Consider the following 22,958-nt stretch of genomic DNA (forward strand, 5'->3'; position numbering starts at 1 on the left):
TTTCTTAAATAGATGACCAGACTTGAATAAATCCACCATTATGAAACTGTCAATCATACCTGCTTAGACACAATTTAAGTTCCCTCAGACTGACTTTATTAAAGCTAATCTTGAGATAAAACAAAACTTGATCATTTAGCTTTAAAAAAAATAATAACATGCTTCTCTTGAGGTTAAGAAATTAATAACTGGTTAATAGTTAATGAATGTCAGGGTAGGTTATGTTGACAGTGCAGTGTGAATAATCAAGATCAAATAGCTCTTAGACCTGGGTGGACTTATGTTTTGAAATTTCATACCTACATCATAATGAGAAAGTAATATTCTCATTTTACCAATTAAATATTTGAACCACAAAGCAAGGAATCTTTAAATGCAGACAAATATCAAGTAATTTTTTAGATTTATTTTACAAAAAGGAATGATAAATCTTCATTTTCATTTCTTAGTTGTAAAACATGTAAAAAGAGATTTAATTTGAAACATGAGAGTTTTGATACCTGCTGCTGAAAAAACTCTTTACCTATCCCTTAGTCTGTTGGACCATTGGGGCACCACGCAAGATTTATTCATCATCTTTCTCCATTCCACTAGTCTTTTACCTTAGTTAGAACCTCTTTCAATTGCAGGGCCATCCATTCTTTTATGTACTTTATCTTTCCATCGCTTTCTGTCTGCCTCTTCTTTTTCCTGGTACCGTTCCCTGAAGGAAGGTCTTAGCGAGCCTCGAAGACTTTGTAATATGGCCATAGATTTTTAGCTCAAGTTTTTTTATGATAGTAGGTCATCATGGGGTCTAATCGCTGCAGTAGCCCTGCCTCTAATATCTTTGTGATGTGGTTTAAAATGTGATACCTAGGATCCTTCTGTAGCAGCTCAATTCCATTGCTAGGATCCTCCTCTCTAGCTCTGCAGTCAGCGTCCAAGACTCACAAGCATATAAAACACTTGCAGGTAAACATTGAAAAGTAGGCATGCTGATGCCTTGGTAGTAAGGGCACCTAAATTCCCTAAGTAATGCTGCCTATAATGTAGCTTTAAAAAGAAAAGGACAATGGGCATTGCTGAAATCGAAATTTTCAAAACAGGATCCTTACTTTACATTCAGCACTAATTTTGTAAGCAGCTCAAAGGCAGATCCAAAACATTTTTTATGGGTCGAAAGTCGAGAGGCAGTGAAGAGAGCACAAAGAAATTGTCGTCCAAAGCAAAGCTGGCTGCACAACGAAAAAAGGCCACTCTTTGGACATCCTGCTAATAATAATAAGGCTAGTCTTCGAGTCCGAAGATCAGTGAGGAATGCAGTATTTCACGTGGATGCGCAGTCCCAGCTGTGACCTACATATTTTGCCACATCCAGGGCAAGCATAACCATTGTCCGCAGGTGGTCGATTTAGATTTTCTTTTCGCCGTCTGTTCTCGACAGCAGATTTTCTTTTGGTTTTAAAATGTGTATCCCGCGGCCTTCGTAAGTGACCTCCAGCTGTCTCGTTCTGAGGCCGCATGCAACCAGGTGCTCTCATCTGTCAGCCAAGGAAAGTTGACGCCTAAGCTGGTCTTTGAAGCCTTTCCCCGGGGAAAAAAATGGGGGTGGGGAAGATTTAGATCTAGTTGCTCCATAAATCTAGAATCTATGTAAGAAGAATAGAACTACAGAAAACTGAAAAATATCCTTGGTAACTGATAATTTAGTTTATTTGATTTCGTGGCTTTTCAAAAAAAACTTTTTTAAGCTTACGTACAGTCAACTCATTTGTTTTGAAATCACGGAAATGGCAACACTCAATGTTTGTCGTAGAAATTGAGGGAAAATTGATAGATTTCAAATCTAGATCTTAGATGATTCTGTTGATTCTCTTGCAATTGAAATTAGTACAGATTCTAACTGACGATTTCGGTAACCTAAAATTTTTATAAATAGTTAAAAATACTTTAAATGAATCTGGTAGATTGGTAGATCTATCATGATGATCTTCTATAAGTTATAAGTTCTAGACATCTCTCTAGTCTCTACTAGATCTAGATCTAGTCTGACTCTAGATCTAGATCTAGTATTCTTTATTTCTTAGTTCTAGACTAACTCTTGACGTCTTGAGTCTCTTGATCTTGAGCTAGGCCTAGTACTACTACTAGTACTCCGAGTAGTACTCAGTGTGTAGTAGTACTATTAGTAACACTCTTAGACTCTAGTCTCTAGTAGTAGTAACTAGATTCTAGATCTAGATTTATAGATCTACAGTAACTTACGTTTATCGAACAAGTTAAGCTCATTCGCCGACATTTTTTATGTTTGAATTTGTGTATCTCCGTAAAAATTAGACCTAGAAAAAAACTGATTATATCTATGAACTCCTCATCCATTTTTCTTAAAAAGTAGATATATATGTTTTATTCTATTACTACTCAAAGTTAAACTTATATTTGATGTTAAAGTGAGTCAGGTCGATGATTTCAAAAGCTTAAATTATCAAACACTTTTTTTACCTTTATCTTATCTTATCGAACATATTAAGAACTTATCGAACACATGAGAAGTATGGTGTTTAAAAGTGTTATAATCTTAAAATTTTGTGAAAAGTATGGTCAAGTATGGTGTTTCAAAAGTGTTATAATCTATATTTTTTTTTATTTATATCATTTTCTTTTTACGCCATGTCAAGACATACAGATTTTAGTCATTTCCACATGGTCCACATCGAAGGAATCTATAATCTATCACTGATCAGCTCTGCTTAGAAACTGACGGTGCTAAGCCCAGTAACGCATTATCGTAGTACTTATTTAGGTCTAAGCTATTTTGAGTCATAAGGCCATTAATAAATTAAATCCAGATATTATCTATTTGAGGGAGAGCCTAATAAGCTTTGGTAGCCAATAGATAATCCTCCCCAAGTCATTGCAGGACACAACAGTTTACTTGGTTCACCTAAAAACAAAACATACGGTACGCAGTCCTACGTAACTAGCCGCCGATCTAGCACACTCAGTGTATGTAACAGCCCAAAAGTCAGTGCTAGATATTTTTCGATCTGGGCGGGGAAGGGGGGGGGGGTTGCTGAAAAGCTTTGGTAGCTTGCGAGCTGTGTTACCTATAGATGTAGATAGATCCGCCCTCCCTAAACCACCTGGTTGACCAAAAAAACACACCGTATTTTAGAGCACGCTTAGTATTTGTCACACACACACAAACAACATATCTATATATCTATCACGCCTAGTGTTTGTGACCTAATTAGCGGCTTGACCTTAGGTACTCGAATGATGGCTCCTCCCCCTTTCCCCTCAACATTGTTCATACTACAACTTGAACAATGTTTTGGGGCTGCGTTGGTGGCCTGGTTTACACCTGTGTGTTGGGCTGTCACTGACCATTTTTTTTTGTTGTGTGTTAATCTGGTGGCTGCGTTTGGATTGAGTCTTGAAATTTACGTTGTTACTTTGCACTGAAAAAGAGTGAATGTTGGAGAGTGGAATTGCGTAAGAAGAAAGCGCGGGTAAGGGGGTGTAGGCAGAATAAGAGAGTGGTTAAATGTGTTATTGTTATTATTTTGAGTATTTGTGATGTTTCAAAGGAGTGTCTTTGTAGCGCATTATGAGCTTTATCATACTTTATGGTATATGGTACTTTATATATAATATATAATTTTTTTAGACCCTGCGCCACACGTCTAGATCGAGAAGCACAACTGACTATGTATTTGAGGCTGACGTCACATTTTAATGGTCGATCAATTATTGATGATCTCTTGATACAGTGTCTGGACTGTTTCTCCCCCCCCCCCCCTTTTTTTTTTTTTGTACCTACCAAAGACATTTTTATTTCAAAATACCATAACTACATTCTATACCTCCCCCTGAGCCCTTTCGTTTTATTAATATCTCTTCACATCAAGCACATGCGCTAGGTATTGGTTTATAAAACATAATTCAGAAGTTAATAGAATGGGGCATCTAAAAAAAAACACAACTGGATATATTCTAAATTCATTGTTCATAATATATTCTATATTCCTTACACCTATGGTAGCAAAACGATGATAATAGCATCAAACTATATGTGTCATAAAATCAAGCTTTTAAAATGGGTACAATTAGTGCATATCGATGTAAATCTATTTACTTAGAAAAATATAGCACATTTACGGTAAACCACAAATAGCTGATACAAATTGTAACACATGGCTAATTTATATATGTACTTTGCATTACATTATTTTTAAAAATAACAATTAAAAAATATATAATTTAAATATTTTGTGTTCTTTAGGTTATATCCCTTTGATGTTTATTTTTAACATTAAAATGGCGTTCGATATCTTACGAAGCTGAGATTGCTTATATAAAAACTGCTATTATCGAACACCCCCTTTTTAAACCTCAATTTTCATGTTTAGGTAGCAAAGGACACTTTAATGAAAATTGTTGCAAATATTTCTCAGCCTAATTAGAAGCGTATTATATAGGTTTTGTTGAGCTGAACATCATGGGCATTAAAAAATACCCTTAACCCGAGACTCACTTCACTTTTCCCAAGAGGTCAAAAAAAGTGAAATTTTTATACCAATATTACCAATGCACTTTGAATATAAGTAAAAAAATTATCCTCGGGTGAAAATGAAACTAAATATAACTAAACTATAAAGAAATGGACGATGCACATTAGGAATGGACTAGTTTCTAATCATCAAAATAAAGGAGAATTTTTAAAAATACAATGGGGTGTTCGATAAGCACCTTAAAACGAAGGTGTTCGATAGATGTAAGTTACTCTAAATAAACTAAATACTAAGTAGATCTAGTAGTACTACTAATAACTAAGTAGTACTACTTACTAGATCTAGTACTGTGAGTGAGTAGTAGTACTACTACTAGCCTCATACCCATAATCATATTAAATATTACTAGTCTCAAGTCTGGTCTAGTTGTAGAAATGTAATCTAAATGATTCTAGATCTAGTAGAAAAATCTACGGTAGAGACTAGACAGGATACTCCAAGATCTTGGTCTGGATGATAATATGATAGTAGATTAATTTTTTAAATTGCAATTTTCATTAGATTTATTAGAAATTTTATAATTGAGCGGTGTAGTAGCTGAGATTTAATGTGCTTGGCTTCTGAACCAAGAGGTCTTGGCTTCAAATCTCAGAATATAATTTTCATAACAGCCTACTTGACATTAGTTGGGGAAAGTAAATGTGGTTGGTTGTGCTGGCCACCTGACACCCTTGTCAACTGTTGGCCACAGAATTTTTTTTTTTACTATATTGATTGGGATTTTTTAATATTGTTTCTAAAATTTAGCAGATTTTATTCTATTTTTAAGCTTTGAGTAATAATACTAATACGAGACTTTAAATTAATACAATCTTGTATTAGATAATTTCTCTTGAGTAAATTAAACCTTCATAACAATCATTAGCTACTTTGTGATGTCTGGAGTTGAAACAACCATCATAGGATTTAAATCTTATATTGATTCCATACATTACTTTCCTTAAGTATATATGTGTTACGTGCGCATCTTAGTGTGAATGTGAAATGGTGCGATTGCGTGTTGAAAGAAAAAGAAGAACCGAAATGGAGGACTATCAGACCTGCCTACCGTTACGCAAAATGCGTATTCGTTACGCAAAATCTCCCAAAAATGACCGCCAGTACGCAAATACGCATTTAACCCGTCGCGTTACGCATTTCGTATGCTTTTTTTTTCTCCTCTCTAGACTAGCTTACAAGCGGTCACCGAGGTCACGCTAAGCCCACCTGTGGGGAGAGGGGCGAAACAGAAAAGGTGGGGTGAACACAATGTGCCCAGATCTATACGTTGATTGGTACTTAACAATTAGATGTCTAGAAATAAAGAACGCGAGAGTGAGGGAGTGGCGGGTTGGTACCAGGTTGGTACTGTCAGTTAGCTGACCAACGTGACTTTTTTTTTTTTGTAAGTTCATGAGTAGAAATTAATTATGTTGGTGCATTACTGATTCTTATATTCATTTGTATAGAAAAAAAAATCGAACAGCTATCGATTAAAAACACATTGAGTGACATTGTAGATATCTAGTCTAGATCTAGATCAGGATTCTAGATCTAGAATCTAGATAACTTGTTATACAGGAATAGATCTAGCTCGAGTCTAGCTAGTCATTACGTTATGATTCTCTACATTACCCTACAAACTAGTTATAGATCTAGTATGATTTAGAATTTAGATTGACTAGATCTAGATCGATAACATCTACTATCATCTAGTCTAGATCTAGACTAGATTCTTAGTCTTAGTATAGAATAGATCAAGTATGAAGGTAGGCCTACGAAAGTTTGGATCTAGCGGATCCACGGCATCGGTAACACTTTTGAGCCCAGATCTAGAGTAGATTATATTCATTATATAGACATAGATCCAGATCTAGTCTAGATATCATCTCTATTGATCTAGATTTAGATTGTAGATCTAATCATGACATCTACATATATATATATGACAAAATAGAGGATCACGTAAGTGTTACGCATTCTGGTTCCAAAATACGCATTTTGACCGTAAGTGTTACGCATTTGGACTTTTTTTGGTAGGCAGGTCTGGACTATGAACAAGAAAGTGTTTTCAGTGTTAATAAAGATTAAAGTATTTATAAACTGTGATTTGTCGTTTACATGACTAAAGAGTCTCATCCAATATGAAAACGTAACAAGTGGCGCCCAACGCAAAGGTAAAAACCCACGTATCCCTCTATACACAGTGGATCTCCTGTCAGCAGACAGTAGAGATAGTATAGTCTAGATCTAGAGACAGGAGAACATTCGATTCGTTATTATTAGTAATCAACTATGGCGGACAGGGCTGAGGTAGCAGCGTTGAAGGAAGAGGGAAGGTTGTTGGAGCTTGAAGGGGCAGAACTAAGAAAATACGTACAAGAAAGGTTGATGGAGAGGGAGAGATTAGCCATAGAAAAGGAGAGATTAGCGATGGAAAGAGACAAAGAAAAGGAGAGATTAGATAAGGAGGACAAAAGAGAAAGAGACAAAGAAAAGGAGAGATTAGATAAGGAGGACAAAAGAGAAAGAGAAAAGGATAAGGAGATAGTAGCAATTGAAAGGGAAAAGAAAAATGAATTAGTCGCCATTGAAAGAGAAAGATTAGCGTTTGAAAAAGAGACAGCAGAGAAAAAGTTAAAAACAGACCAAGGAAAAGAGAATGATAAAAGAAAGAGTGAATCTACAGGGAATAAACTGGCAAAATATAAAGGTTTGATATTCAACGAAGACAAAATGGACATAGACATTTTTTTGAAGAAGTTCGAAATAGAAATGAGAGAATTGGAGTACCCTGAAGACAAATGGACATTCTTATTGTCGAGATCATTTACAGCGGAGGTGCCTTCAAAAATATGTATGAACCAGAGTAACTACAGCATTGTGAAAGAACAACTACTTCGAACTTTCGGAAAAACAGAAGCTTTCTATCGCCAACAGTTTGTTAATTGTGAGATAGAACCAGAGGATGACCCGCAGACCTTCTTGGACAAAATGAGCAGCCATTTCGATAACTGGATAGAAACCGCTGAGGTAGAAAAAACCTTTGACAGTCTTAAGACATTTCTCATGCTGGACAAAGTGATGTACGAGTGTCAGGAGGAATTAAAAATATTTCTGTTGGAGAGGAAACCGAAATCCATAGAAGACATAGTAAGACTGATAAGGGCTTATAAAGTGGCACATCCCGAGAAGAAATTATCTAGAGGCATTGATATAGAAGAAATAGTTGCCTTTAACAGAACATGTGAGACACAGAATAACTCTCACAGAACAAGGGAGACACAGGATAGACAGTATAGAAGTGGTACATATGAAAGACAAAATGATAACCGCAACGGAAGATATCAAGGAAACAGACAGGAAAGAAAGGACTGGGAGAAAGGTAGAATAGAGCAAGGCTTATCATTGTCATCTGATACTGGAACATTGGAGATTTTTCAGACATTCGTAGGGAACAAGGCAGCCAAGACCATCAGGGATACAGGAAGCACTATTATTGGAGTGAATAAGAATTTAGTGGAAGACCATGAATATACAGGCGAATCTAGGAAGTGTGTTATGTTTAATGGGAATATTGTACAATTACCGATTGCTAAAGTTAGTATAGACACACCGTATTTTAAGGGGACAGTGGAAGCTTGTGTTGTAGAGCAGGGTGAGATAGATTTAATTATTGGGAATATTCATGGGGTGAAAATATGTTCAGTAAGGGAGATTGAGAATTGGAAGAAATATTATGAGATAAAGTCTACTCGATGTAGAAATGGGGATGTGGAAGAAGACATAAGATCCCATACATCAGATGGCATGGGTAGCAGAGAGCACGAGAAGAAAGAATTAACAGATAAGGTAGAAAGCAATGCAATAGGAATGGGTCCAAATCAAAGTAAAGTAAGGCAATCAGTGGTACAGGGAAAGCGATTTAAACCCACATATAGACATACAAGTCCATACATCTTATGCTTTAATTGTGGGAGAAGGGGGCATATTAGAAGACAGTGTCAACAATTAATTAGAATTAAGGATTCAAGGTACAATAGTGAAGAGGCGTATACGAGAAAAGAGAGGGATATTAGCAGCCTAGAAAACAGTACAGCTAGATCATTAGGTAGTAGGATCACAATGGGACATCATTGCAAAGGAGGGAAGCGGAAAGGATGGCATGTCAATAATGTTAGAATTATATAGATAGGATTAGAAAAGGTGGGAATGATGGACATTAATTATTGTTCTATTCTACAATGAATAAATATATGTGTAATGAATTGAATATTGTTGTTACAATATGCATGGAGCAAGATAGACTTTGTTTGTTAACTATTTGATTGCGACTGGAATGATGGTGTTTTGTACAGGCATATGATTATGAGTGGGGAGTAGTATTAATAGAAATATGATTACTTATAGATATATGTTAACAGAAGTGGTTTCAATTGCTCATAATAACAGTTATTATTGTGATGAATATAATTGTTATTCCATGTTGGAATTGTATTGGTATTAACATGACATTGTGTTTGATTTTGTGTAGTTATTACATTATGGTTTTATATGTTACCGATTTGTTTTAACTTGGAATAGTCTGATAATATATTCAGTGATTTGTATTTTGGACGTTCGATGTGCATCGAACTTGTTAAACAGGGGGGGTGTTACGTGCGCATCTTAGTGTGAATGTGAAATGGTGCGATTGCGTGTTGAAAGAAAAAGAAGAACCGAAATGGAGGACTATGAACAAGAAAGTGTTTTCAGTGTTAATAAAGATTAAAGTATTTATAAACTGTGATTTGTCGTTTACATGTCTAAAGAGTCTCATCCAATATGAAAACGTAACAATATGCAACCATTGGATACTGTTTTGCAAATCAATATTTGATGAATTTCTCTCCTGAACACATGCTTTCATGCCATTGAGAGGACTGTTTGGTCATGGGCTCTGAACTGTCCTATCAATGGACCAGGTTTGAGCCCTGCCAGCTGCCATCCCCCACTATCCTGCAGGAGATTTGGGCTAGGATGTAGTAATCTTCAATTCTGAAAGAACAATCCACACATATATATAACAAAAGAGCATCACCATAGTTTAATGATTTTTTTTGGTGCATTTATAATAATTTGACATGATCTTCAAGAAACTTTCTCTGTTCACAGTGTCAAAGGTTTTAGTTAAGTCCACATATATTGAAATAAAGGTTACTATAAAATATTTACATTTACACAAGAGCAGACTTTATTATTTGAAACACATTAGGCAAAAAATTCACAGCCTTGACTATAGTAGTTGCCCCTTATACCAAAAAGATAAAGCTATGTTGATCTGTTGATTGGATCTCTGGGTACTTTAATAATCTTTTATGGTATAATTATGTTAAAAAATTAACAGGATCCACTTAAAACAAACAATAAATCAAGGAATAACATTACACACAGTAAGATCTTGAGGAAAGTTTATGAAGTGGGAACTGGTTATCATCTTCATTGCATTGTTGTATATTTTACATTAATTTATTGCTTACATTAATCTATAACTATTATTCAGGTTTTTAATCTAATCAACATTTTATATCTTAATGTAAACTGTTCAAATGTTTTTCTTTGTATTTACTGGCAAAAATTTGTATGCATAGGTTACCACACTCTCTATATACATGAAATTTTAAAAATAAATCATCAACCTACTCCTTTAAAAAAAAAGGGTCATCACCAAAGAATAATTTTAATGGAAAATATCTTTTTCTTTTTTTCAGGAGTGCAATGCCCAGAAATAGACCATCATTTAGACTAATTCTCATGCACATTGAGATTGCCTCTGCTGAATTACTTCGGTTCAGTCTGGAGGACTTTTCTGAATCTCAAGTAAGTCCTTTACTGATTGACACTATGTTGTAAAATGTTTTGTTGTAAAATGTTTTACATGTTTCGGATGTTCCTTCAGAGTTGAAGATAGTTTACTTCCTAGTCCAAACCTCCCGCAGGACGACGGGGGATGGGAGCGGGCAAGATTTGAACCCTCGACCATCGATAAATCCGAACGACAGTCCAGCGCACAAACCACACGACCAGGCAGCCTGGTTCTGTCATTATCAACAAGAAACTCTTAAGAAATTATCTGAGGTGTTCTCATTTTCCCAATTAAAATATACAGATGAAAAACCTGCCTTTGTGCATTATGCATATATATATACATTATTATTTGAATAAAGAGCAGATTCTATGGCCTCCTGACTTGTCATATTCTGCTAGAAAATTTGTCTTTTTATGGCATTTAACGTTTAACAGTACACATGCTTTCTCCATGCAGCTGATGTATCCAAAGGAGTGGCAATTGCTGATACAGTTTGGTATCAGTGGTGTTGCAGGCTCTGCAAATTGCCTAAGGGTTGCGGTCTCCAGATTTTTTCTCAGGGTCAACTCTCAAAACCTTTCCCATGATTCGGTATAGCTGCAAGGCAGCAGAGCTTTTAATTCAGAAGTTTCCTTCTCCTAGGTGGGTACAAAGAATTGATATTACTCTAGTATCAGCATCTTGGTTTGTCATCAGAAGTTGGCTTTGTACTTAATGTAGCTGTGTGATAGCAGTGCTAGAGCCAGAAGTGAACTTGTGCTTTGAATGATTAAAAAAAACTTTTTTTCAACCAATGCAAAGCATCTAAGCTTTCTTCATACAAAAAAAAGAGACAGCTCTTATTTTCTAGCCTTCTTTTACACTCTGAGAGAGAAAAGCTTTTACACTGCAAGTATCCCTGCTGCTATATGGTAGTAATGGTGACCATCTTTCAGACTCTATTCAAACTTCTTATTCTGACCAAGAATGACGTTGAAATAATTTGACCTGATGCAGAAATAAAGCAAATTTAACTCCTTTCTGTTCCAGCTCTGGCTTATCTTCTAATGTCATTAGTTCTTAAAGTGAACCAATTCCTATCTAAATATTTTTTCATGATACATTTTTTTTTCTACTATATATATTAAAAAATGTTAAGAAAATATTTAAACCTTTTTTTTGCTTAGGAAATTTGGAGGAAAGAGATTCGTGAAAATTTCCAAAAAATGAAAGCTGAAGGTTCCAACTTACTCCAGCTGGAAGAAGAGCTTATAAAAAGAAGAAAAGAAGAATTAAGGTATTTTGTATGGAGAAGATTTGGTTTTTTTTTCTTTCTCATGAAATTAAGATCATTTATTTATGCAACTGAATTTTTTTTTTTTCATTTGACTTTTAAGTACTTTGTTTTATTTTTAAGTAAGACATAATAGACTTGACAATTATATTTTTAATTATCTCATGTCCTGACTTGTATCTATATAGACTTTGACTAAACATATAGTAAATTTGGATATTTCCATTATTTGTTGCTATGAAGTGTTAACTGTTATGTTTCAATATGTTAATTATTTTGTTTAGACATGCACAGGATGTCAGAGAGCATTATGAAAGCAAGTTGAACAATTTGTATATAGAATTAACAGCTTGTATGCTGCAACTGGAAAAGAGGGAACAGGAGCTCATCAAGTAAGGACATGTTCTTTGGTGTTAATGTTAGTCATGCTTTACAATGTTTTAGGGGTGCTTTTCTCAACCTGTGGGCCATATCACAAAAGGACCCGCTGACAAGGACTTGACTTATTCCTGTGCATTCCCAGGGGAGCATAGGGCCACAATCACACCTCTCCACCAAACTCGGTTCTGAGCAGCTTTCTTCACTTGTCATTCAAGTACCCTCAGCTTCACTGATGACTAACCTCTTCCAGGTTTGCGTGGGTCTGCCCACTTTCCTTGCGGATTCCAATCAAGTGCGTACCTTACAACATCGGTAGCTGGTTTTCGCAAGGTGTGTCCTATCCAGCTCCACTTTGGCTTTGTGATGACTTGGGCTATCGGCTTTTGTCTAATTCTCTCCCACCAATTGCTGACAAGGAGCAGTCACATATCTGGTCCCTTTTTTTTAAAAAACTTTCTTATGGCAGTATTAATAAAATTACTTTATATTGTACAATTAAATTTTACTAAGATTATATATCAGTTATATTTATTTATATTATATTTATGTTAATTTTTGTTTTTAATGTTCTTTTTCAATGGATACACATTTAGATACAAGTAAAGTAACTTTAATGTTGCGTATACTACCACTTTGGAAAGCCTTACTATTTTACTATTGATATAGATGTTTTGTATGAACCACAGCATAAGCACAGTATATTCTATTATAGATGTATCTAAATAAGTGTTTCCCAAATATTGGAATATAAATATTGCACATTGGAAAAAAAAATTAGCTGAATATTTATCTTATTTTTAAGGTAGAATATTCCTTACATGTAAAATATATAATTTGTAAAACACTTTCTGTTTTGTATTAGAATTTATGCTAAGATATATATATATTATAATTAACCCATTAGCTCCTTCTGCAATCTAAAACGTTTTCTCCTGTCATTGTTGTCGTAAACTGTTGTAGAACGTTTCTAAAATCCCCTTTTCAATATAGGCCTACTTGCTTTAAACTTTTTTAAATAGAAGATTTCTCCTAGTCTCGTTGCAAGCATGACTATAAATCATTGTGAAGATTATCGATTCTATTTTTAGTAAAATCTGGAAGATTTTTATTGTTTAAATAATTTTTCAAATGAAATGGCCCATAAACCCCAGTGTATAAGCCCCCACCTGAGAAAATGAGTTTTTCTTCTTCGTTCTCATTGTTATGTTGTAGTGTTCATATGACTAGAGATGAACTGCGCAGTGGTTTCCATATAATTTTCTTTCTATTGGGGTGATTTGGGGTCAATGTCTTATACTGGCCTCTTGGTAGAGAGAGCAGTTTTGGAAGACATGGTCGGCATTTTGTGGGAAGCGTGGTTGAGGGGCTAAGTGCGCTTGAACTTGGCTTGTCTCGGCTACCTAGAAGGGGGCTCGAGGTTCGACACCCGACTCGGGCAGAATTGCGTTTACTGAGCGCCTAAAGGCAGCACGGAAAACCAACTCCTAGATACCCCTTCCCCCCCACCGGTCCACAAATGAGATTGGACCAGAGCGCTCTGAGCATGCTAAAAGCATGAAAGTAGCGCTGTATAAAAGCTATAATAATAATTTTCTGGTGATACTCCACATGGGCAGATTTCACTGGTTCCAATTTTGAGCTTCCGGTACATTTGTTGTTGTATTCTGTTGTGTCTGGTCCTGAGTCGAAAGATTAGACATTGGTCTTGTCGGGATAGCTTATAGTAAGCGTCATCTTTCTTGTGATTTGGATGGGAGCTCGTCCATTTCTCATTTATTTTATCTACAATTAATTTCTTCATTTCTTCTGGATAGAGTGCAGAGTTTACTTGTGAGTTTGTTCTCCCACTCTTGGCGAGTGTGTCAGCCTTCTCATTTCCTGCTAGTTGTATGTGAGCTGGTATCCATTGAATAACAGTTTTTTTTTGCTGTTGTTGTTGAGCTTTGTAAGTGCTGTTCTGAGGTTTTTAATGTAAGGGGAATCAGAGTTTTGCAAGCTTTGGATGGTTGTTTTCGCGTCTGTTAGAAAGACAATCTGACTGTGAGGAGAACTTGGATGATTTGCTAGCATGGTAGCAGCTAGTGCTAGTGCTTCTCTTTCTGCTCTGTGACTGTCAGAGAGCTTTCCAGTTGCAATGGATTTTTCTAGTTTTCCTCCATCTGGCCATTCGATAAGTATTCCAGCTCCTCCATTTGTGGTGGCTTTATGGGATGAGCCATCCGTGTAAACTCTGATCCACTGATTGCTAGGGTAATTGGTATGTAGAAAACAGTTCACTATTTCCTTGAGCTCTGTTGGTCTGTAATCAGATTTTCTTTTTATGTTTTCAATATGGTCCCTTATAGTAGGAAGAGGGCCTTCGTCCCAGGGTGGAGATTCATTATAGTGTATCAAGGATTCCAGAGTAATTTTTTCAAGTTGGTGTTTCTTTTTTAGGCTTAGAGATTCCTGTATGAAATTGGTTCTTTTGAGACGGTTTTTTGTGCCAGTTTTGTGGATTTTTGTTCTGAGTGGGTGCTTCTTCAAGGTTTCCAATTATCTTATCTTATATAATACAGACGTTACTTCAAAAAAGAAGATGATTACGTCCTACGCGTCATGCATTTAGTCATGCATATTAACCAATGACTTAAATTCTGCCAAGTCACTGGTTTTCCTGGCTAGCTCAGGCAACCCATTCCATGCTCTAATAGCACTAGGAAAGAAGGAGTATTTGTACAAATTTGTCCTAGCATATGGGACGAGGAATGTGCCTTTATCTTTGTGTCTTTCAGAGTATTTTATTAAATTTTGTTTTTGTATTTGAAGATTATGGTTCAGTGTTTTATGTATGATTGCTACTTTACTTTTGAGCCTTCTGTCCTGAAGGCTTTCTAAATTTAGTGATTTTACTAAAGGTGTTACTCTAGTCAAATGTGAATATTCGTTTGTTATGAATCGCACTGCTCTATTTTGTGTCTGTTCTAGTTTCTTAATGTTTTCTTGAGTTGAGGGGTCCCAAACAGAGGATGCATATTCTATTATTGGCCTAACCAAGGTTAAATAACATTTTAGTTTTATGTTCTTATTTGATTTATAGAAATTTCTTTTAATAAATCCTAATGCTTTGTTTGATTTTTTTGTAGTTTCATCAATATGTGGATTCCATGACAGTTTTTCATTTATTATAACACCTAGGTATTTTGCGTTTTTAGTCTGTGTTACTGGTTTGCCATGAATAAGATAAGTGGAATTAATTTGTTTTAGTTTTTTTGTTACTCTTAACAACGGACATTTTTCTGGGTGGAAAGACATGCTCCAATTTGATTCCCATTTCTGTAATTCATCTAATTCTCTTTGTAAAATATCTGTGTCTTGTGTTGTTTTTATTGTTCTATATATTATGCAATCGTCTGCAAATAATCTGACTTTTGTTCCTGAAGTAATGCAATTTGATAAATCATTGATGTAAATTAAAAATAGTAGTGGACCCAAGACTGTTCCTTGAGGTACACCTGAGTTTACTGTTATCGGTGTTGATTTAGAGCCATTTATTATTACAGTTTGTTCTCTCCCTATCAGAAAGTCCTTAATCCACTGATGCAGTGGACCATTAATGCTGAAATATTTTAATTTTTTAAGCAAACTATGGTGGGGAACTTTAGTGAATTGGGAAAGGATTTTTATTTCTTTTCTTTCATTTAGAGAGATCAGGGCAGCGGTTTCCTCCATAGCTCTTATGGGTGTTGTTTTGATTGCTCCTGTCATTATCCTTTGACCAATATTTTGAACCTTGTCTATTTTTCTTAGGTTGGTTTGGGCTGCTGAGCCCCATGCTGTGGCACCATATTCTAGTACAGGTCTTACATAACTGGTATAGGTCTTTTTCAGGATGTTGTGATTAGCTCCCCATTCTGTGCCAGCTAATTTTTTCAAGAGGTATAGTCTCCGGATGCCTTTACTCTGTGTTTTATCTATTTGGTTTTTCCAGGTTAGTCTTGGGTCATAGGTGACTCCAAGATAAGTAGGGCTGTCATTTTTTTCTAAAGCTTCCTTATCTAATGTTAATTTTATTGTTTATTGTTTTGTTGACAGTGAGAATATGGTATATGTGGTCTTTTTTGTGTTGATGGACATGCCCCAGTCTTTGGACCAATTATTGAGTTTATCAAGAGCATCTTGTAATCAAAATTTCGATGTTCCTACATATTCTTCTGTGCTAATTATGGCAAGGTCTTCTGCATACATGCTGCTTTTAACTTTTCTTGGTAGGTTTTGATTTAGATCGTTTATGAATACTAGGAAAAGTGTTGGGGATAGGACTCCTCCTTGGGGGACGCCATTTTTTATACCCACTTTGTGGCTTCTTTGTCCTTGCATGCAAACTAAGGCTTTTCTATTATTTAGATATTCCTTTATCCAGTAGTACATTCTGTGGAATATGTGATGCTGGATTAGCTTGAGCAAGAGACCTTGTTCTCAGACTTTGTCAAATGTTTTTTCTAAGTCAACCCACACAATTGTTGTTGGTTTCTTTTCTTGAAAGCCGTCTTCTATTTCTTGTGTGATGAAGGCAATTTGATCTTCTGTTGATCTGCCTTTTCTAAAGCCAGCCTGGGCTTCAGTGAGTAGGTTATTTGACTCAAGGATCCATGTCAGCCTTCTATTTATCACTCTTTCCATCAGTTTGCAAGTACAGCTAGTGAGGCTGATGGGATGGTAGCTATCCAGTTTATTTCTTGGTTTGCTTTGCTTTAGTATAGGGATCATAATGGCTTTTTTCAGATGTTTGGAATTCTGCCAGATTTCCAGCTAGCATTGAATATTTGTAGCAGTTTTCTTTTGGCTTGAGGACCCAAGTGAAGAAGCATGTCATTTGATATTTTGTCTGGGCCCGGGGCTTGTTTTGGTTTGAGGACTTTTAGGGATTCATCTAGTTCCTTCATTTTAAGATTAGTGGTCATTCCCAAGGAGTAAGCTGGATTGTTTTCTTTAATTTTATCTGGGATTTCTGAGTTTACATCTTTATTTCTACTTTCATTAATTTGTATTTGTCCTACGCTTTGGAAAAACTTAATGAATTCATTTGCTTTGCTTTCATTGGCCTTTCAGGGGTTTGTTGTCCCTTTCTATTACTATAGGAGTTGTTCTGCTTTCTTCCTGGTTGAGACATTTGGCTATACGCCAGAGTTTGTGACCATCTCTATATATGTTTAGTTGTTCTCTTTTTTCATGCCAACTTTTCCTCAAGGCAGAAAGGTAATTTTTCCTGAAAACTGCGTTAGCTGCTTTTAGATTTATGTTATTTTCTATACAAGGGTTATTTTCTACTTTTTCTGGCTTCAATAGTGTCATTGAGGAGTTGTTGAAGGTGATCAGACCAGTTGGGGATATAATCTTTTCTTGCTCCTCTAGGAATTGATTCCTTAGCTGCTAGGAGGATTGCTTTGGAGAAAGCTGAGAATGACTTATTAACCTGATTTGATTTGCAGTTTATTGAAGTTGTGTATAGGTCTGTGAGCTTTGAGAATAGGTGCCAGTTGGCTTTTTTGTAGTTGCATCTGGGGATGGTGGAGTTTTCTGATATTTTGAAGGAGGTATCGATACTGATCAATTTGGGTCTGTGGTCACTGGTGGCTAGCTGGTCTGCAACTTCTCTGGTGCACTTTTTGGATAAGTTGTCAGTTGCAAAGGCTAGATCTGGAGTGGTTGATGTTAGCCAAGCTCTTGAGAAAAAGGTTGGTTTATCCTCAGGTTTATTAAGCAAGATAAGTCTGTTCTCTGCTTGCCATTCTTCAATTTCTTCTCCCCTGGCATTTAGGTCTGGCTATCCCAAGCTCTGAGAGTGACTATTCATATCTCCTAAGATTAGACAGTCTTCTTGGTCAGGTATTTGTATGTGGTCAATCTCGATTTCCTTGTCTGGTGGGAAGTAGCAGTTAAATAGATAAATATTTCCATCTGGGAGAATTAGCTTAGTTCCCATTATTTCTGATTCTGAGGAGTTGGGCATAGTTATGTCTGTGGTGGGGATTCCTCCTTTGGGTCTGATTTCTCTATCTTGTCTGATGCAGGTGTAGCCTCTAATGGAGAAACGAAGATTACTGTTCAAATGAGTTTCTTGGATGCAAGCTACATCAATTTCTTTCTCATGCAGAAATATTTTTAGAGCTTGTTTTTTCTTTTGGATGCCCTCTGCGTTCCATTGTAAGATTTTTAGCTTTTGGTCTTGGAGTGTTGGCCAGTAGTATTTACTTTCTTGTCCCTGCTCCTTGCTCCACAGGCAGAAATAGAAGAACCACCAGCTCGCTTGTGTGGGCTCCTTCGAGGGGGAGAGCCCGCCCCCTACCTGCGTGGCAGGACGCCACATCTATTAGAATCGTTACTGAACTCCAACATAGATGAAGTTGCTTGTCAATGTGTTATGCGCCAGGAGGCCCATTGACTCAGACTTCAGCCTGCTTTTCTTTCTGGGTGTGCTCCCATAGCCTTTGATCATCCAAGATCATCTGCAAGGTAGCAGGTGTTTATTTTCTGAGTTTTCTCTCCTAAATGAACTGCTATCCCTAGCTAACGGGTTTCATCTACCTGGGTTTAGAGTTAGAGCGCCCTATACTTGCTTTTTGCAATCATTTCCCTGGATTTCTCAGATGTTTTTAGTAAATATTCTAACCACTGGAATACTTCACCTCATCCTCCATGACTGCAAACCAGTTGGTCCTCAGCTGTTTATTTGCTATTCACAGGTAACCCTTATATCTAAGGGTCTTTCCCCTATCCGCCACCTGGGGACGCGCTTGTTAAAGGTGGTAGCTCCCCCAAGAGAAAATTAGTATTTTTGAAGCTTTTTTTATATTCTAAAGGTATTAAAAGTATATATTTTTTTAAACTAGACATATTGTTCTATTTTTTAAAGTTGTTTGTTTATTTAGTATTAGATCTTAAGTTTGATTACTTTTTCAAAATATTTATTTTTTAGGATTCAGGGTTATCCCTCTTTGATTAGGGCCTTGAAAGGTTTTTTTTTCTAACTGGAAATAGAAGCTATTGGGTCAAAATATGAAAAAAAAAAAAATGACTACATGATTTTGGGTCCTTGAAGTGCATATCTTATTTAAATCAGGCCCAGTATTGGTAAGTTCAATGCTAACAATGAATTTTGAACCCAAGATTGATTTCAAGTTATATAAAATAATTTTGGATCATTTTCAGCTCTTCATTCATTTTTTTTTTTTTTTTTTGAGACTATCTCTTGTTACTTATGCATGATGTTGATTATTTTGTATCATGGCGAACATTGAATTTTAATCATGAAATTTTTTTTTTATCAGAGAACAACAACTGACTTTGTACAATAAACATAGAAAGAGTATCGTTCGACCAATCATAAAAGCTCAAGAAAAGTTAGATCGACTTGGTAAAAAACGTACACATAGGTCAGGGTCTGAAGTCACGACGTAAGTAAATTTTCTTGTTGTGTGAGTGTATCTTTATATCCACAATCTATAGCTCACACTCCACTATCATACTGCAAGGGATCCTTGGCCATGTAGACATAAAGCATAAAGAGAAATGAAAAGATAGAATTTAGGTATAGAATGAAATAAAGAGACAGATTTATGGACAAAAAGGGAAATGACAAGGCACAGTCTTACAGAGGGAAATGACAAGGTAGACATAATGTCAAAGTCAGGGTCATTAATTGAGGAACTGTAAAGACTTGTAATCTATAACACTGTTAAGTAAATATTAACTAGCAATCATAAAGAATATCTTCACCAAATGGTATTAAGATGCACAGGCTGAGTTATGTACAGATAAATGACCTGCCATTAGACCTATATGAAAATGGTATTTAGAAAAAGAAAAAAAGAAATTAATTTTAGAATATATATGTGGTTTTTAAAAGATGAATAACAAGAGATGGAGATGAGATAATAAAAATAAAGACTTTTTATTTCTCTTCTGACTTTAGGCCAGACTCTATGAAAAACACAGAAGGGAGCATGACAACTAGCTCTGAGCTGGTACTACCGTCTCCTATGAAATTGGGTACCAGAAAGTCTCTTCATCGTCGGAATAACAGCAGAGGGTCTATGAAAGACATTACCTCTGCTCAAATCTCAATCTACATATGAAGCATCACTGGACACCCAAACATCAGACAAACTTAACCCTGCAGGGCTTCATCCTACTGACCATGCACCCTATCCTGGGACATTTAAATTTTTGGGACCTGCCACTGCAATCGGGGAGTATCGAAGTGAAGATGAAGCTGATGGCCAAGAGAAAAGGTTAGCTCATATGGAAAACAACATGAAGAAACGTCAGGAGTGTTGTAGCAGAAACTCATCCACTTCTGCCACCAGGCACTTGCCAATCTCAAAACACTCACCTGTAAGTAAACACTTACCAGCATCAAAACAGAACTCTTCGTCCTATCAAGACAATAACATTAATGATGTCTGCTTTGGCTGTGATGGTGGCTGCAGTGATGCTACTTGTAGCAGAAATGCTCATCCCAGGTCAGTGCAGATGTGGAGTGCACATGTGACCTATCCCCTCTGTCCAGCCCAAAACAGAACTTTGAAACTATGAGTGAAAAATCATCTCTGGATATTGACCTCTCATCCCGACCTGAAGAATAGAAGCCCCTCCAGAAGGATTCTTGAATCTGATTTGATGAAGAAAGGAGTTATGAAAACATTAGAGGATACAATACGCTAGGAAATTTAGAGACCAACTGTTTCCAAAGTGGAATAGAAAAAAGAAATGAGTCACCAGAGAAGACCAATGCTCCGAAGAAGTTTAGAAATACAAAGGTTAGTATAGTAAAATATTGTATCAATGTTAAATGACCATTTTTGTTGTGTAGTTGTGTAGGTCTTATCTACACTGATCTTAGTAAAATCCTGACTTCCCTGTTACTTTGATCCACACTGTGTCAGTGGGAGTTTGATCATGGCTCAATTATTTATTCCACACAGTGTCAGCGGTGATAATCCCCATCTTGATAATAAAAGACATAACCATATAAATTTCATTGAACCGAAGGTTAAACACCAGTCCACTAATCAGGACTGAAGTGCCAAAGTGTTCTTGTATCACATAGAATAATCATTTAATTGGTTCCAGGTCACTTCATCCCATGGTCATTTCATCCGCTAGTCATTTCATTCTCTAATCCATCAAATTATAATTGTAGAAAGTATTAAATTAACAATATTTCATATATTTATTTTTATTATTACACATTATAATATAATAATTATAATAAGTATAATAATAATAAATATAATAATTACACATTAATAAATAAGAATAAAGTATAATGTCAATATAAAAATTGTTTTTGCTTGTTAATTGAAATCAATAAGATAGTCTATTGATAGTAGGTACAGAAGAAGATCTTTTGATTTCTATTGCTGTACATTGTTCCTAATTTCTCGGCCAGTGTTGCATATGTCTTGAAGTCAGCGTTTATTAGAATAAATAAAATGTTATATATTAGGGTTTGAAATGACACGCACATATTTAAGAAAAAAAGTTTGACAAAGAAAGATAAAGTGAAAGATGGCAGTCAGGTGATACTTTATCTGCGATATGGTCATAAGTATTCTAACTATTCTCATCTCTCAAAAGATTTACACTACTTCCACCACACCTTGGCCTTTGATGATAATTTATGAGAGCAGAGTGGCATGATCATAATTATTCAAATTGTACTTCTATTTCTAAAAAGATTTTCCCCACTTCCACCACGCCTTGGCCTTTTGTCATTACATCACCCAATATGCACAGGATAATATTGACATCCCTACAACAAACAGAAACTATATAACTAAATACAAACCCTGCATTACAATATATAGGGGGAACACTATAAACACTATTAATAACATGTTCAAAACATTAAAAAAAAATATTCTAAATAAGAATATTTATATATTATATGAAATGAGTGCTTAAAGGCAAACCCTTAACAACACAATTATACAATGACTAAAAACATTTTTAATTGGGAATGATCTGACCAAAAGTGAGAGGGATGAAATAACCAGTCACCGTGTAATTGGACCAGCCAGTTATTAGCACCAAAATGATAATTTCCTGGTGCGGTCAGATTAAACAGACTCAAGTCTGTAAGGTTATAAAGCCTCATATGAATTTTTATCTTCAGCCTATATGGTTTGTTAGTGGGATACTTATAAAATCACAGATGATAGATTTGTATGTTTGTATCATTTTTCTTATTTCATCTGTTTTGTAAAAAAACAACAACACTTGAAATAAAAAAAAACTGAAGGTGAAAATGCTCCTCATGAGTTATGAAAATATGAAATCAAGATTAATTTGTTAAATATTAAATCCATTGCCATGTCTTTTCAATTGTAGCAGGGATATCAAGGCAAATTATTGCAAATGTATGTAGGCTTTGCCCCTCACCACCCAACAAACAAGAGGAGAAGCAGTCTTTATAAGACATGTATCTAGAGACTTTCATTTGAACATGACAAATCTAAACGATTACATACTTCCTTTGAATAATTATTGTAATTGCAATGTATGCAAATTTACTTTCTTCCTCTATGGGGGACATTGCCTGCCAAACTCCAGTTGGTGCCTTCTGGTAACTTGAGGGAGTTTACCCTCTTGAATGTTTTGATAAGAGCTAACTGGTGATATGCTAGTGGTTGTTTGGGGAAAGCAATGAGCTGTGGATTACATAGTTCTTGCATGCTTGTCTGGTTTAAGGACTGTGATTGTCAGAATTTAGAGCTACTGCTGGAGTTGATCTGATGCCTATTCTGAAGACTTTTGAAGGGTCGAGCCTTTCTCATATGTGTAGGTTCCAAACTGGTGGTATAAAAAGGATCTCTTGCCCCCCTTCACTTTTGTGGATTAAACCCTAAAGATGATTCTTCCTTCCACCTCACAATTA

General features: G+C 35.8%; 1 protein-coding gene across 1 annotated transcript in view; it reads left to right on the forward strand.

The window, feature by feature from the left end:
* Positions 1–1,763: 1,763 nt before the first annotated feature.
* Positions 1,764–22,958, forward strand: part of LOC129922574 (mitogen-activated protein kinase kinase kinase 13-like) — a 32,137-nt gene continuing 10,942 nt past the window's right edge. Inside the window, exons 1-8 of the mRNA XM_056009222.1 lie at positions 1,764–1,897; positions 10,286–10,394; positions 11,550–11,659; positions 11,941–12,048; positions 19,348–19,473; positions 19,992–20,152; positions 20,199–20,541; positions 20,694–20,838. Of these exons, the coding sequence (XP_055865197.1) occupies positions 10,293–10,394; positions 11,550–11,659; positions 11,941–12,048; positions 19,348–19,473; positions 19,992–20,152; positions 20,199–20,541; positions 20,694–20,838 (1,095 nt within the window). The 5' untranslated portion in view covers positions 1,764–1,897; positions 10,286–10,292. The remainder of the gene's footprint in view (positions 1,898–10,285; positions 10,395–11,549; positions 11,660–11,940; positions 12,049–19,347; positions 19,474–19,991; positions 20,153–20,198; positions 20,542–20,693; positions 20,839–22,958) is intronic.

The sequence above is a fragment of the Biomphalaria glabrata genome, chromosome 13 (assembly GCF_947242115.1).
Source record: "Biomphalaria glabrata chromosome 13, xgBioGlab47.1, whole genome shotgun sequence".
Taxonomy (NCBI): domain Eukaryota; kingdom Metazoa; phylum Mollusca; class Gastropoda; family Planorbidae; genus Biomphalaria; species Biomphalaria glabrata.